Source organism: Somniosus microcephalus, chromosome 19 (genome assembly GCF_052327205.1).
Source record: "Somniosus microcephalus isolate GS21.2 chromosome 19, FLI_Smic_1.0, whole genome shotgun sequence".
NCBI lineage: Eukaryota > Metazoa > Chordata > Chondrichthyes > Squaliformes > Somniosidae > Somniosus > Somniosus microcephalus.
In genome coordinates this window covers 44,385,607-44,402,035 of record NC_141005.1, presented here as the reverse complement: position 1 = coordinate 44,402,035, position 16,429 = coordinate 44,385,607, and the positions used below count along the sequence as shown (strand labels likewise).

The window sequence follows — 16,429 nt, the reverse complement described above, 5'->3', positions numbered from 1 at the left end:
TAGGTGCCAAGTAACATAATATGGTGAGACCGAAAATCAGCCAATTATTAGCACATTATCGAAATCTAGGCAGTTTATGATGTGCTGGTCCACAAGTTCACTTAGCTGTTTACATACTCTTACACCTACAGCTTGCAGTACAACCCTAGAGTGTAGTATATCACTGGAGTATCATATTAATGGAGCACAGTTGTGTAACTCAGAATGCCTTTTCAGACACATTTCTCAAGGGCTCTTAATTAGGCATTACTGAGTGCACTGTACTTTTGCAAACTTTAGCAAAATACTAAAAACCTACAAGGAGTGTAACTTAATTGCATTATGCATGGCTACGTTTATCAATTTGTTTTTTTTAAAACTGTGATCCACAATTTTCTTCACATCACAACAACATGAAGGTGAACAACTTCTAACGATGCATCAATGGCTCTTGGTCTGCAGTCTAACCCATAAATGAACCCGAGGTTTTGTACAGACAGGGTAGTCGACCACAGACAACTAGGATTACATGCTCTAACAGATGCACCTCTGACATGCTTCCTGAATTCATCCTGCTGTATTAAATTTAGCAATGCTTAAGTAGTAGTTGCAGAGAAAACATTATGAAAAATAGTTCTTAAAATGTAATCAGTCTTCAGCAATCAATTGCTTTTCTCACTCAACATACACTAGGTAAAGAAATTCAACTCACCCTCTGTACTTCTTTTAGAAGTACACCATCTGTCATAAACTTTATTTTTGTGTCTTCAGTTGTATTTCCTTCATATCGTATTTGATATGAAACCACCCTACAAAAGCAACAAGTTAAATATTCAGTATTGCTACACTACCCAACAATATCAGCCAATTGTCATCAGATGACCCTTCCTGAAAAATGCGCGTGCGCGCATATCAGGTAAAGACAAAACTGATGGGGAAAAAACTGAAACAAAAACTAGCTTAGTCATACCTACAGCACTCTTGCATACGACTTAGCAATTGGCACGAGACTGAACCTAGCAAAGGCCTGGGACATGGTCTGCGCCTACCCCCAAGAGGCGCATGCGATTGCTGCAGAGAATATAATTCGGATTTCCAGTTTTAAAAATAACTAAAATGTACCCTTTGATAAGCAATTCTACCTGCAGGATTGTTTAAATACTACATGATTACAATGGGGATAAATGATTGGTATCTTGATACTATTTTATAGTCATGTCTAGTTATAGATTAGGGCTCTAAAGCCATATACGCTGGCTTGTTTAGTTTGAACATTGTGGGTCTGAAGGCTTGCAAAAGGATTGTTTTTTGGTACTGTTGCCTCATTGATGGATAAATTCCAAATCAGAACAGCAAGATTTGTTAGTATCAGCTATTTGAGATAGGAACATAGGAACAGGAGTAGGCCATTTAGCCCCTCGAGCCTGTTCTGCCATTCAATGAGATCTGTGACTTAACGCCATATACCCACCTTTGGCCCATATCCCTTAATACCTTTGGTTAACAGAAATCTATTAATCTCAGATTTAAAATTAACAATTGATCGAGCATCAACTGCTGTTTGCAGAAGAGAGTTCCAAACTTCTACCACCCTTTGTGTGTCAAAGTGTTTCCTAACGTCACTCCTGAAAGGGCTGGCTCTAATTTTTAGACTATGCCCCGTAGTCCTAGACTCCCTTCCAGCAGAAATAGTTTATCTCTATCTACCCTATCTCTTCTCCTTAATATCTTGAAAGCGTCGATCAAATCACCCCTTAACCGTCTAAATTCCAGGGAATACAACCCTAATTTGTGTAATCTCTCCTCATAATTTAACCCTTGAAGTCCAGGTATCATTCTGGTAAACCTACGCTGCACTCCCTCCAAGGCCAATATATCCTTCCTACGGTGTGGGGCCCAGAACTGCTCACAGTATTCCAGGTGTGGTCTAACCAGGGCATTGTATAGCTGTAGCATAACTTCTACCCCCTTGTATTCTAGTCCTGTAGATATAAAGGCCAGCATTCCATTAGATATATCCAAATTAATGCAAGCATGGATTTAAACTTTATATGTCTCGAACATCCCTTCGTATGCACATATGTGGTCCAATAAGACAAAAACTTGAACATCACTGGACTAGTTGACCCCCCCCCCCCATTATGTTTTTAAGTACTAGTAGTTCAGCACATTTCTGTTCACATTAAGGAAAGAAACATTTTTACCTGTCTGAAAGATTCATTTCTTTCGCAACTCGCTGGGACATGCTTATAGCTGCTACCCTCCTGGGCTCTGTAATGCCAATGATTCCGTCACCACTGTGCACAATAACCAGAGAGATGTTTACAGCCTGATGCTTAGCGTCAAATAGTTTCACACTTTAGATAATGTTTTTCTAAGCAATAATTGAGGATAAGCGTGGATTGAATTCAATAATTAAACACTCTGGAAGCACAAAATCTGCATCATGGAGTGGGATCTCATCTCCTAGGGGGGAGGGGGCCGGGTTGTTTGGACTCCAGAACATAATCATCATGGGTAATAATTGTTGTGTATGTAATATGTGTGCTACTTTGAACCTATGGACAGGACTGCACTACTTGTTGGGCGTAGTGATACGCAGTACCACTCCTGGCCATAGGGGTATAAATAGTACTGTGGGTACTGATCTCCCCTCAGTTCCCGCCTGTGGGCATGAAGTAAAGACCTACGTATAGTCCCTACCTCCAACCAGTAAAGACCTGTTTTTATTGTTACTCATTAGTCTGTTTTAATTAACTAAATAATTCACAGACTTAACACTGGCGACGAGTCAGGTTCTTACCCTGCGGCAGTTGAAGAAAGGTTTCAAACATCACCACCCCACTAGAAGCGACAGGCTTTAGGACTCTGAAGCCTCCATCAGCGACTGAGCACTGGAGTGCAGCAAACATCCTGACAGCTTCCAGCGACTGACAGAAGTCTTTCTGCAGTTTCCTTGTTCAACCTAGGTGGTGGGGTAAGCCGTGCAGTGTTGGCTGCAAAGACAGGGCTGGGGAAGTTGGAGAAAATAAGGGCGATCGCAATCCCTGATAAGAGCCGCGGTGAAACGCGCGAGCGGGTAAGCCAGAGCCCGGGAGGGAGCGAGCAAGAGCCGCGCGAGCGGGTGAGCCAGAGGCCGGGAGCCGCTTCAAGTGCGAGGCGCAGCGCGGGCCAGCGATCGGGACCAAAGATAAGGGCCGCACTCGGACTGAAAGGCGCGGCGGCTGCAGAAGCTCAAGGTGCGAGAGCCGCGGTGCACAGCGCGGGCTATCGATCGCGGCGAAGATAAGGGCCGCACTCGGGGGCTGAAGGGAGACGGCGTCGGGGGACGGGTGAAGACCGCCAAGCGCGGGAAAACCGCCATTTTGTGGGCGGAGGACGACGGCAAGAGCGGGAAGCCGCCATCTTTGATAACAAGTAAACAAAATAAAATCTGAGAAATTGCAAATCTACAATGCCTAAACACGGGAATATTAGCACCTTTGATAGTGACCTCGAAGATTGGGCCATATATGTTGAAAGAGTAAAAAATTATTGTAAGGCCAATAAAATTCATGACCAAGATAAAGCTCTAACATTATTAAATTTAATGGGTGCGAAGACATACGGGCAATTGAAACACCTGTTATCACCAGATGAACCGGCGGATAAGACGTTCGATGAGATTGTTACTGTCCTGAAAGATCATCTAAACCCCACGCCGCTGATGCTAGCGGAACGATTTAAATTTTACGACAGAAGGCAGCTACAGCATGAAAGCAATGCTGAATATTTGCTGGAATTGCGTAAATTAGCGAAATATTGCCAGTTTGGAACGGGACTGACAGATGCACTACGAGACAAATTTGTGTGTGGTTTATTTAAACAGGATACACAAAAGCGACTGCTCGAGGAGAATGAGCTGACGCTTGAGAAGGCGGTCACTATGGCAGCAGCACACGAAGCCGCAGCGAGAGGCACGGCAGTAATGCAGCTACGGTCACCGGAGCTCAGTGCACACAAATTGGGTGTGAGTTCTGGCAAATGTTATCGTTGTGGAAAGACAACGCATGATCAGAACCAGTGTTGGTTTAAAAACCAAGAATGTAGAACTTGTGGTAGGCTTGGACATATAGCTAGAGTATGCAGGTCAGGGAAGAAGACCAGCAACAAGAAGTCACCGCAAGGAAAATACGCAAAGGTACACAAGGTGACCGAACAGGAGTCCGATTCAGACGCTAGCAGTAATGAACTGGCTAGCTTAAGCTGTAATGAACTGGCTAGCTTAAGAGTACTCAACGCTGGTAAGGGTGCAGACCTCCAGACAATTTGGGTCACTCTTCAGATAGAAGGAGTCCAAGTAAAACTGGAATTGGACACTGGATCGGCATTGACGGTCATAAATAAGAAAGATTACGGAAAGTTATTCCAACATATTCCCCTACAGGATACGGGGATTATATTGAAAACATACACGGGGCAAAGAGTGTACCCCATCGGGAAAATAGAGGTTGTCGTGGTCCACAAGGGCGAAGACAGTCAAATAATGGACTTATATGTGATATCTGAAGGAGGTTCTCCACTACTAGGACGGGAGTGGATTAGGAAAATGAATATGGACTGGCATTTCCTACAAACAATAACGAGTGAGAACTCGGTGAAGATAGTCGGCCCAGACTCTGGAACGGATGATGGTAAGCCCAACTCAGGTGCAAAAGACAAAGTTTCAGCACAGAATTCCACTGAGCAACAACAACATAGTTTAACTGTGGATTCTGAGTCTGGCAAGTCTACTGATGTGCCCATTTCTGAGGGACACCGGGCTCGAACTCAACTCCATTTCAAACTACAACAGCAATTAGAACAAATGCTTCGCCGTTGTGAGCAAGAGTTGAATGCAACGAAAGAGTTCTTTGATATAGAGTTGGAGAATCTGGAAAGACAACAGAAGCAGCTGATGGAGAAAATGGAGCAGGAGCACACAAAACGTCTGATGTCAGAGGAGTTAACGGTCAGCCAACTCCTGCATATGCTGAAGGACAGGACTCTGAAATGGGAAAAACTTGAACACGAACTTCAATATTCAAACGAAAGGGGTTCGGAGCTCTCAAAGGTTATTGGAAGAGCTGAGGTGGCAACACAGACTGAGATGACTGCAACAGAGCAGCCCTTGGATGCCAAAAGTACGCTGACTCACGTCAACGTAGAACAACAGACCGCTGAAACAGCTGCTCCGGTAGAGGGATTGAATAGTCCGATCAATCAATCTCCAAAAGAAGTTGAAGTAGTAAAATCTCAAATGAGGTCATTAGTAAACGACTTGCTGAAAGCCCAGAAAAAGCTGGATGAAGAGGTACGCATGAAGAAGTCTCTTCAGGAAAGATGTCTGGACTTGGAACAAAAGCTGGCTAACGCCCAGCTGGGTATGGAGGAAATAGAAGACCCTCTCGCTGGCCTAGATCAGGACGACACCGAATATTACTATGTCCTGTCCTGCCCAACTTGTAACTTCGACTCCCATCATACAGAAATCATGGAGGAGCACCGAAAGTCTACGGAACATCGGGAGAAGGTGGCTCTACTACGGAAAAAGGAGGGAGAGAAGGAGGAACTGCGCATGCAGCTGGCAGCTGACAGTGGAGCCCAGAGAGTCTCCAAGAAGCAGAAAAGGAAAAGTCGAAACAGAAGATAACCCATCTGAACCATTATTACCTCTACCAGATCACACACGTGGTCCCTCCGAACGGAGCCAATTCAGTTCGGAAGTTCAAACTGTTAAATCCATGGAAGGACTATTGAATGAGTCACTCCAGCAACGTGAACCGACTCCACCACAGAGATTGAATCTGTGAACTGTTTTCCGCAGAGACTGAATCTGTGATCTGTTTTGACATGAAGTTATCTATGTATCTATGTTATTCTGTTATGTAAACCTGAAGTTATATATGTATATATGTTATTACGTTATGTTAAATGGGGAGATGACTGTAAAGCTAGGAAGGGAGGAATGTTGTGTATGTAATATGTGTGCTACTTTGAACCTATGGACAGGACTGCACTACTTGTTGGGCGTAGTGATACGCAGTACCACTCCTGGCCATAGGGGTATAAATAGTACTGTGGGTACTGATCTCCCCTCAGTTCCCACCTGTGGGCATGAAGTAAAGACCTACGTATAGTCCCTACCTCCAACCAGTAAAGACCTGTTTTTATTGTTACTCATTAGTCTGTTTTAATTAACTAAATAATTCACAGACTTAACAATAATAACTCGAGGTTTTTTTGAATTAAAGGCAGAACAGCCCAGTCCATATTAAAAACGGAAATATGGACAAGAGAGCTGGTTTATTGATACCCAGTCATAAGCTGACCAAAATATGACGTCTTGTTGCATGATGGTAAATTGTACGAGGAGTAACGCACCAATCCAACTAATCATGCGCCTCAAGAATTCCTTTACATAAAAATATCTTGGAGCTCCCTTTATCTGAAAGAATACTTCATACAGCTGACACGGTCGAATGGGTAATACAATCTCATCCATTCCAGCATATACAGGCAAACTCCTGTGTTGAATGCTGTAATTTGTATTCAGGGTACAGACACCCAACTAAATCTGCAAATAAAAAGCTATTTCTACTGTATGGGCATTGTAGAGTAAAAGTAGATGACTGTACAGGAACAAAACATTTTCCATCAGTATTCAAAATGGGAAAAACACTTCATTAACAAATACTTTGTTGCTAAATGTTTATCTTCAGAAACATTGAATACATTTTATACATATATTAGCATCTAGCTGCTCCATTTTTGAGCATAAAGTGCATTATACCTGGCATATCCAGCTTCGTAGAGAAACTGAGGCACTTGTGTTGTTTTACCACTGCCTGTCTCACCGCACACAACCATTATAGGGTTATGTTTAATGGCCTCCATGACAACCTGCTCTTCTGCTAGAATTGGTAACTGCAGACGAGCTTCCTGGAAGAACAATCAGAAAACATCTCCTTTCAAGATGGTTCACTAACACAATTTTAAATTGCTAATTAAAACACTTGTAGATTAACGTAAACAGGTGTAGGAATGAGTCTGCTGAAAGATTTTTAATAAGTGGGCTTTTCCCCCCCCATTGTATCCCTTTCCACAGATGACCCAACTGAGGTGGCCTCTATCAAGAGTTGCTGAAACTCACTGATTGACAAAAACTCGAAGGACAAACTTGCAGCTTTGTAATTTGGAGCCAAATGCTTCAGGACAGACTGCTTAGTTCAGGAGATTTTTATTCAAATCTAGCTATGCACGTGGCATAGAAACAGTTAAAATGGTTATTAATGAGGTCACCAACTGCAAACAACATCCTACTTAAAATCCCTCTTTTCCAAACATTTTACTTCCAACAGTTCCATTTCATACGAGCAGCAATAAGGGCTAGAAACTATTGTGGAAATACTTAACACCAGGATAAGGACAGACGCCATTAAAAAAAACAAACAACCTTCTGATCCATTTTGATCTGTTCAGCATACCTTTTGTACTGTAGTCAAATATTATTTATACCGGTGTCGTACTCATTGGGGAAACTAAAAGAAAATACCATCTCCTCCGTAACAAGTCGAGTTTATCCTGCTCTCATATCAGTTCAGTCACTATGGTATGTATATAACAACCAGCCTGCAACATGCATGTACACAAGATGGCAGCATGACATGGTTTCTACCCACCACAGTATGGTATTGATCATAGGGGAATGACTATAGTACAAGAATTTCATTTTACCAACACTGATGTCGTCAATATTAATTACTAACACCAAAAAGGGAGTGAAGTTAAATTCTAAATGAAAATAACATATTTTACAGTTTACCACAATTGAGCACCTGAATCTTTGGGCTCCTGTCCACTGGAATGAAAATGGCAGGCTCTGAGGAAGGCTGCTGCATCAGGTTTTGACTGGCTTTCTCATTAACAGGCACCAATGCTGATGGTTTCTTAGTCGCTGCCTCTGCATTGTTTGAAGAGTTCTGATTTTGTTCACTGTTGACATGCTTCTCTTCTGCACTTGACCGTGCGCTGTCACTTCCCAGCTTTTCTGCATCGTCCGCTTGTTCTTCCTCATCTGAACTGTCGGAGGATGTGCTGGTCTCAGACTCTGGTGCTTTCTCCACAACCTCAGAGTTTCTTCTGTGTCTTTTCCTATTGGCCCCACTAACACTACTGATTCTGCACTCACTGTCAACCTCCCGTTCAGACCTAAAATATAAAAAGGTGCCAAACCTTTATATCAAATCAAAAAGAGAATACTGAGTTTCAAGCCAATTACAGGAAACTTTCTGATATCCGGCACTGACGGGACCGAGCTGGTGCCGTACCATCAAAAGTGCCAGACATACCAGCGTTAATGTTGAGAGATACGGAACTGAAAAGCTCCGTGTGAATCAACAAACCCTGTTGCAGCTTCAAAACAGTCGGCTGCAGCTGCAAGCGTCTCTAGCTGAAGCTGTTGCTATAGCTACAGACCTTGCAGTGCCTGACTGGGGAAAAAAAAGCAACGAGAACTAAAAAAACTTATAGAAAACGGCTCCTGATTTTTGCCGTTGGATCGAGTATTCCGGACATATAACCTCCGGATAAACCAAAGTCTCCTGTAATACAATGCTTTTCCATGAGTAAAGGAGTGTAAAACTGATAAACTACTGTCACCGAGTTATACAGGCATCCTTCATGCATGGAACGTAGTGATCAGCAACTGAATATATGGTATCCTATTTACATGCTGCAGGGTCGACATCGATTTGTTAGTTCCTATAGATTAGTTCTCTGGGCCAAAAAATAGTTCAAGGGGAAATAAAAACTGAAATATTCTTTCTTCAGTAAAACTGCATTTTTCCAGCTCTCATGTGTTTGGATCTCCACTTTTCCCACTTTAATTCTTAGAATAAAATTGTTACAATCACAGCAGACACGAATGTTGATCTTCAATGACACAAAAGTACAAATGGAGTGTGGGTAGTAAATAGCATTGAGTGATGCAAGGGGGAGGAAAAAGCATTTCACTGACTGGATTTCACTTGTTGTATTTGGTTATGTGACAAATGAAATTGAAATTGAAATAATTCTCTGAACCACAATTCAAAAATGCACCAGGAAATTCTAACACAAGTTTGACCACAGGTTGTAACTTACATTTACAAATTAAAAATAAATACAAAATTGTTTTTTGAAACTGAAATATATTCTATATCAAGCTGATTATAGTGCATGAACAACAATCTCCAGCTTTACAGCAACCAGAATCTTTCCATAGTGCACTCGAGGTGAATGTAAAGCATTCAGTGCACTTTCTAACCATGGAACGTTAATTCACCAAATAATTCTCTTGTAAGATAAGAAAATGACATACAGTTTAGTCTGGTACAAGCGTTCTCCGGTGCCCATTTTTGAGGTGGTGTAGAAAAGCTTCATCTCGGACTCGGAGACCTGGCATTCTGCCAATTTACTCAGAATATCTTTTCTCTGTGACGGAAAATGGAACAAAAGTTTGAATGTTTTTCGGCCACAGAAAATAGGTACTTTTGTTAAGCAAGACAGGTAAAATCTTATTACTTTTGGAACTCTGTATCAATGCCTTGGGAGAAAAAGAACCCTGGGCACCACTTGTTACTATCAACAAGAGGTCTTTTTAATGTTACTTTTGAGTTAAGTGTTTTATTATAAACACAAACATTCTATCATTTAGAAAAACCTACAAATTTAGACAGTTAGATCAGAGCTTATTTACATAGAATTTGAAGGCAGAATTTCTATGTAATTCCAGTCTGAGCCAAGACACAACTGGGGAGCATTTCCAGTAATTTGCCAGCCCCCGGCAGGGGAGGTGGGGGTTGGGGCCGTGGGCAGATCTTCCACCTGCCTCCAAGTCAAGGGGCCATGCCAAGGAGAGCACTTGGGCTGCCCCAAGAATATCGCCCTTAAAAGGCCTCAGCAGAGCTCAAACTAGCTGACAAGAGCTGGTATGAATCCTGCTGACACCCCAGACCTTGGGAGAAGATAGTTAATGTGGAGGGAATCGATGACCTTACTGTACCAGAGGCATAGCTGCCATGGGGCCACTCTTTTCTTAGCCCAGAAAGGGCCTCCAGGTACCAATAGTGGAGCAGCTCTGTGCCACTGATGTACCTTTACAGGCATGATGTACCCATTCTGAACGTGCTAATGACCCCATTCCCAGGATTTGCGGCAGGATTGGTGTCCATGGCTGCTGGGTGTCCCGCTCCTTCTCTATTCCGGCAGCGGAGCAGGGTCCCTGGAATTGCATCCCCTTATTTATTTTAAACCATCTACCTTCAAAAATCAAAAATATGCAAATTTAAAGTGATATCCATGTTAAAACACCCTTATTTAAACGGGACTTTGCCTATATACACCAGTGTTTATTAGTGAACGTCATAGTTAACCTGAGCTTTCTTTTCTTTCTGCTCCAGTATTTTCTCCAGCTGTTTCCTCTGCTTCTTGCTCAGAGGTTGCTTCGATTTTCTAGCATCTTCGGTCACCTGTTTTCTTTTTGCCCTTTTTGCTGGCAGAACCAGTGCATTACTCTCATCGACTCCTTTTAGTATAACTCCATCTGCAACAGTGGTTTTAAAACTTCATTCAAATTTGTCCAACAGCAAGTCAGTAATGGAGACACAGAACAACGCGAGGTTATTTGCATACAAAAACAAATTACAACACATATCTTTTGTCATTCACAGATATCAATGTGCATGGAAATGTTATTTTATTATTTGAATAGAGATGTGCCATGTGATTGTTCCGGCTAATCTTTCTAGCAGTCATTACATAACAACTCTATGTTCACAAAGTTATCTTCAAATGATTAAAGCCCTAACCAAGAGTTACAAAGAATATTCGAGCATCTGCTTGTTTTTTCCGCTTTCTTTATATTAAATTCAGCTCCCAAACACACAATGGCTTGGTAACTCCTCCCAACCATATCAGACTACACTGGTACTTTTAGTATAGTGAGACTGGACATACAGGAAACTTTGTGCTATCTGGCACAGACGGGACCGAGCTGTTGCCGTCCCATCAAAACTGCCGGACAAACCAGCGCTAATGTTGAAACATACGGAGATTTTGAGCTCTGTATCTGGCAACAAACCCTGTTGCTTCTAAACAGTCGGCCGTACCTTGCAAGCGTCTCTGTAGCTTAGCAACAGCTTCAGCGAGACCTTGCAGAGCCTGACTGGTGAAAAAAAAGCAACGAAAAGAAAAAAAACCTAACGAAACGGCTCCTGATTTTTGCTGGTGGCTCGAGCATTCTGGACAGTTAACCTCCGGATAAACCAAAGTTTCCTGTACTAGGTTTGTCCTAGAATAGGTGCCGGGGCATTCAATATTGCCATTACTAGAAGGATTGTGATACAAGTATTGAAATGCAACAGTTCAGTTTGTTCGTGGGATCCAGACTTTAATTACGAATACTGTGTACCCTATTAGGCAACGGGGCTAAACAGGATCAAACCTACTAACATTACTTTTCAGAGGCAGCAGGCCACACTGAGATTTAACTCTGCTATTCCATTATTGTTTTTATGCACTGGCTACAGATCATATTGAAGACGTTCAGATGAAGGTTAGGGACTTGATGGCTACATTTGATTGCTGCAATTGTGCAGGGCCTTGGTGAGACCACATCTTGGGTAGTGTGTGCAGTTTTGGTCGCCTTATCTGAGGAAGGATGTTCTTGCCATGGAAGGAGTTCAGCGAAGATTCACCAGGCTGATGCCTGGGATGGCAGGAGTGACGTATGGGGAGAGACTGGGTCGATTGGGCTTGTACTCGCTGGAGTTTGGAAGAGTGAGAGGGGATCTCATTGAAACTTGTGGAATTCTGACGGGGCTGGACGGACTGGATGCAGGAGGGATGTTCCCGATGGTCGGGGGGGGGGGTCCAGAACCAGGGGCCACAGTCTGGGGATGGGCCATTTGGGACGGGGGTGAGGAGGAATTTCTTCGCCCAGGGAGTGGTGAACCTGTGGAATTCTCTGCCACGGAAGGCAGTAGAGGCCAATTCATTGAATATATTCAAGAAGGAGTTGGATGTGTTGCTTGGGGCTGGGGGGGTCGGGGGGTATGGGGAGAAAGCAGGGACAGGGTGCTGAGTTTGGATGATCAGCCATGATCGCATTGAATGGCGGAGCAGGCTCAAGGGGCCGAATGGCCTACTCCTGCTCCTATCTTCTATGTTTCTATGTTACATTTAGCATAATCCCAACTCTTATTTCATACACACCTTCCAGTTCAATCTCAACCTTAACCCCATCGCTGGATTGCTCGGAAGGGTTTTCCACGGTCTTCACCTGAAGTCGTGCCTTCCAGTTGTGCCTTTTCCGCAATCTACCCATTCTTGAAAATTACCGACCTGTAACAGAGAAACATAAACATCTGATGTCTGAAGTAGGGGGAACAAGTGGGGGGTGGGAGCGAAGTAGGGGGATATGGGGGCGAAGTAGGGGGATATGAGGGCGAAGTAGGGAGTCCTTCATTCCTGGAATCATTCTCGTAAATCTTTTCTGCACCCTCTCCAAGGCCTTCACATCCTTCCTAAAGTGTGGTGCCCAGAATTGGACACAGTTGGGGCCGAACCAGTGTTTATACAGGTTCATCATAATTTGTACTCTATACCTCTATTTATGAAGCCCAGGAGCCTTTTTAACTGCTTTCTCAACCTGCTCTGCCACCTTCAACGGTTTGTACACACATACCCTCGGGTCTCTCTGTTCGTGCACCCCCTTTAGGATTGTACCATTTAGTTTATATGTCCTCGCCTCATTCTTTCTACCAAAATGTATCACCACACTTTTCTGCGTTAAATTTCATCTGCCACGTGTCCACCCATTCCACCAGCCTGTCTGTCTTCCTGAAGTCTATCACTCTCCCCCTCACTGCTCACTATACTTCCAAGTTTTGTGTCATCTGCAAATTTTGAAATTGTGCCCTGTACACACACGTCCAAGTCATTAATATAGATCAAGAAAAGCAGTGGTCCTAGAACCAACTCCTGGGGAATACCACAGTATGCCTTCCTCCCTGTCTGAAAAACAACTGTTCACCACTACTCTGTTTCCTGTCACTTAGCCAATTTCGTATCCAATCTGCCACTGTCCCTTTTATTCCAAGGGCTTCAACTTTGCTGACAAGCCTATTATGTGGCACTTTGTCGAACGCCTTTTGGAAATCCATCTATACGTCAACCGCATTACCCTCATCAACCCTCTGTTACTTCATCAAAAAACTCAATCAAGTTGGTTAAACACGATTTGCCTTTAACAAATCCGTGCTGGCTTTCCTTAATTAATCCACACTTGTCCAAGTGACTGTTAATTTTGTCCCTGATTACTATTTCTAAAAGCTTCCCCACTACCGAGGTTAAACTGACTGGCCTGTAGTTGCTGGGTTTATCTTTACATCCTTTTTTGAACAATGGTGTAACATTTGCAATTCTCCAGTCCTCTGGCACCACCCCCGTATCTATGGAGGATTGGAAGATTATGGTTAGTACCTCCGCAATTTCCACCCTCAATTCTCTCAGCATCGCAGGATGCATCCCATCCATTCCTGGTGACTTATCTACTTTAAGTACAGTCAGCCTTTCCAATACCTCTTTATCAATTTTTATCCTATCAAGTGTCTCCACTACCTCCTCCTTCGCTATGTCTATGGCCCAACAGCTTTATTTGAAATCACAAGCTTTCGGAGCGCTGCTCCTTCGTCAGGTGAAGTGGAGAGATGCATTAAGACACAGCTTATATAGTCAGAGAATAATGTCAGAGGTTTACAGGTAATCTTTGTAACTGCCATTTATTGTCATCACATGTGAGGACACCACCCACCAGGTACACGGTACATACTCATGTGACTCAGCTAACGTTGTCTACCTCATATGTTGCAGGAAAGGATGCCCCGGAGCATGGTACATCGGCGAGACCATGCAGACACCGCGCAACAATCGCCAGGCAGGAGTGTTCCCTCCCAGTCGGGGAACACTTCAGCAGTCAAGGACATTCAGTCTCCGATCTTCGGGTAAGCATTCTCCAAGGCGGCCTTCGAGACACACGACAACGCAAAATCGTCGAGTAGAAACTGATAGCCAAGTTCCGCACCCATGAGGACGGCCTCAACCGGGATCTTGGGTTCATGTAACCCCACCTGACGTAGGGTCATCCAGACTCAAGTCGTTGTTGGCTTGTTCTCTCTACACAGATGCAGCCGGACCTGCTCTGATTTCCAGCAAAAGAAATGTTTTGTGTGTTTTTTTTTGTTTTTCATACAGACCCCAGCATCTGCAACATTTGACCCCTTGTGACCCCACTTCATTGTTCTTTGATGTAATGTTTTCCTGACTGACCTGTTTGGACACCATTCACACCTTTGTTTGCTGTGATTATCTCTCTGCCGAGGTGTGATAAATGGCAGTTAGAAAGATTACCTGTAAACATCTGACATTATTCTCTGACTATATAAGCTGTGTCTTTATGCGTCTCTCCACTTCACCTGACGAAGGAGCAGCGCTCCAAAAGCTTGTGATTTCAAATAAAGCTGTTGGACTATAACCTGGTGTTGTGACTTCTTACATTTGTTCACCCCAGTCCAACACTGGCATCTCCACACTATGTCTATGGCAGCATCCTCTTGGTGAAGACAGATGCAAAGTACCTCAGCCATACCCTCTGCCTCCATGCATAAGTCTCCTTTTTGGTCCCTAATTGGCCCCAGCCCTCCTCTTACTACACTTTTACTATTTATATGCCTATGGAAGACTTTTGGATTATCTTTTATGTTGGCTGCCATTCTATTCTCTCACTCTCTGATAGACTGGAGAAGCTGGGGTTGTTCTCCTTGGAAGAGAAGATTGAGAGGAGATTTGATAGAGGTGTTCAAAATCATGAGGGGTCTGGACAGAGTAGATAGAAACTGTTCCCATTGGCAGAAGGGTCAAGAACCAGGAGGACACAGATTTAAGGTGATTGGCAAAAGAACGAAAGGCGACGTAAGAAAAAAACTTTTTTATGCAGTGAGTGGTTAAGATTTAGAATGCACTGCCTGAAAGGGTGGTGGAAGCAGACTCAATCTTATCTTTGAAAAGTGAGTTGGCTAAGTATCTGAAGGAAAGCAATTTGCAGGGCAGGGGGAGTGGGACGAGCTGAAGTGCTCTTGCAGAGAGCCGGCACGGGCCGAGTGGCCTCCTTCTGTGCTGTAACCATTCTATGATATGGGAGCGAAGTTGAGGGATATGAAGGGAAACTCGTAGTCAATTTAACACCAGAAACTGCACTCGGTCCAGTTGTAGAGCGAACTCACAGCCTTTCCTCGTTCGCCCGTCCACTCCAGGCTCCGCTAAAACGTGTTTCACTTTCTCAATTTCCACACAAGTCCCCACCGGAAGTGCCTGCAGGCACCTTGCAAAATGATTCCGACGAGAGTCCGGTACCTCAGAAACAGTTCCGGCAAAACATGGATTAACAGCGAGATCATTTACACCGACAAAAAAAATCCACATGAGAGTGTTTAGTGAAAGTACTTCTTAAATGCTTTTGCATGATTGTGCTATTTAAAGAAAATGCTATTTAACAAAATGGACACCTTGCAGATAAAGCCGGGATCAGCCCCCTGCTGTCCCACCACAAACTTCAGTCACTAGGCGTCTGTCAACACGGCCCCTTTCCCTCCCCACAAACTAACAGTTCCAACGCCCTCCTGTAAAGAAAAAGGAGGAATAACGCTAAGATATGAAGTTACTGCTATCAAAGTTGACACCAGGGGGCTCCAGTGTGCTCAGCAGAAAAATGAGATGCTGTTTTGGTGCGATCAACTAAAAATGCAACAAATGAAAATGAACAAATTAAATTAAAATTTGGTTACTGGGGTTGATGAAGCACTCCAGTCCCTGCGGAGCCCACCGGTCGCGGAAGGCCTGGAGCGTGCCGGCAGACACCGCGTGCTCCATCTTCACGGCCACCCGGGTGCGAACGTGGCCGCGGAAGAGAGGCAGGCAGTCGGGCCGAAAGACCCCCTCGACCGCCCGCTGCCTGGACCAGTTGATGGCCACTTTGGCCAGGCCCAAGCCCAGGAGCAGTCCTACGAGGAGGTTCCCTCGACCTGCCTGCTTCCCCCCCCCCGACCTCCCCCCACCAAAGATCAGGAGCGTGGGACTGAAATGCAGCCAAAAATAGAGGAGCAGCCCCTTCAAATAGTGGAAGAGGGGCTGCAACCTCTCACAATCCACATCAACGTGGAACATGGACTCCTCCGGGCCACAGAAAAGGCAGGCAGCCTGGGAGTCCGTGAACCGCCTTAAAAATTTATTGGACGGGACTGCTCCGTGCCAGGTCCCCAGAAAGATGAGATAGGGTTTCTAAACTGTAGTGTATGTACCTTGAAGAAGGAACTATATTCTGCAGCCCCTGTAT

The 16,429-nt window shown here is 44.0% G+C and overlaps 1 protein-coding gene across 1 annotated transcript in view; it reads right to left on the bottom strand.

Annotated features, from left to right (window-relative positions):
* The window catches only part of dhx37 (DEAH (Asp-Glu-Ala-His) box polypeptide 37), a 40,254-nt gene extending 24,775 nt beyond the window's left edge, over nucleotides 1–15,479 (bottom strand). The window contains exons 1-8 of the mRNA XM_085961697.1: nucleotides 15,321–15,479; nucleotides 12,253–12,381; nucleotides 10,413–10,582; nucleotides 9,359–9,471; nucleotides 7,836–8,208; nucleotides 6,791–6,939; nucleotides 2,184–2,276; nucleotides 692–788 (exon numbers count right to left, since the gene is read on the bottom strand). Coding sequence (XP_085817823.1) covers nucleotides 692–788; nucleotides 2,184–2,276; nucleotides 6,791–6,939; nucleotides 7,836–8,208; nucleotides 9,359–9,471; nucleotides 10,413–10,582; nucleotides 12,253–12,364 — 1,107 coding nt within the window. The 5' untranslated portion in view covers nucleotides 12,365–12,381; nucleotides 15,321–15,479. The remainder of the gene's footprint in view (nucleotides 1–691; nucleotides 789–2,183; nucleotides 2,277–6,790; nucleotides 6,940–7,835; nucleotides 8,209–9,358; nucleotides 9,472–10,412; nucleotides 10,583–12,252; nucleotides 12,382–15,320) is intronic.
* Between the last annotated feature and the right edge of the window lie 950 nt (nucleotides 15,480–16,429).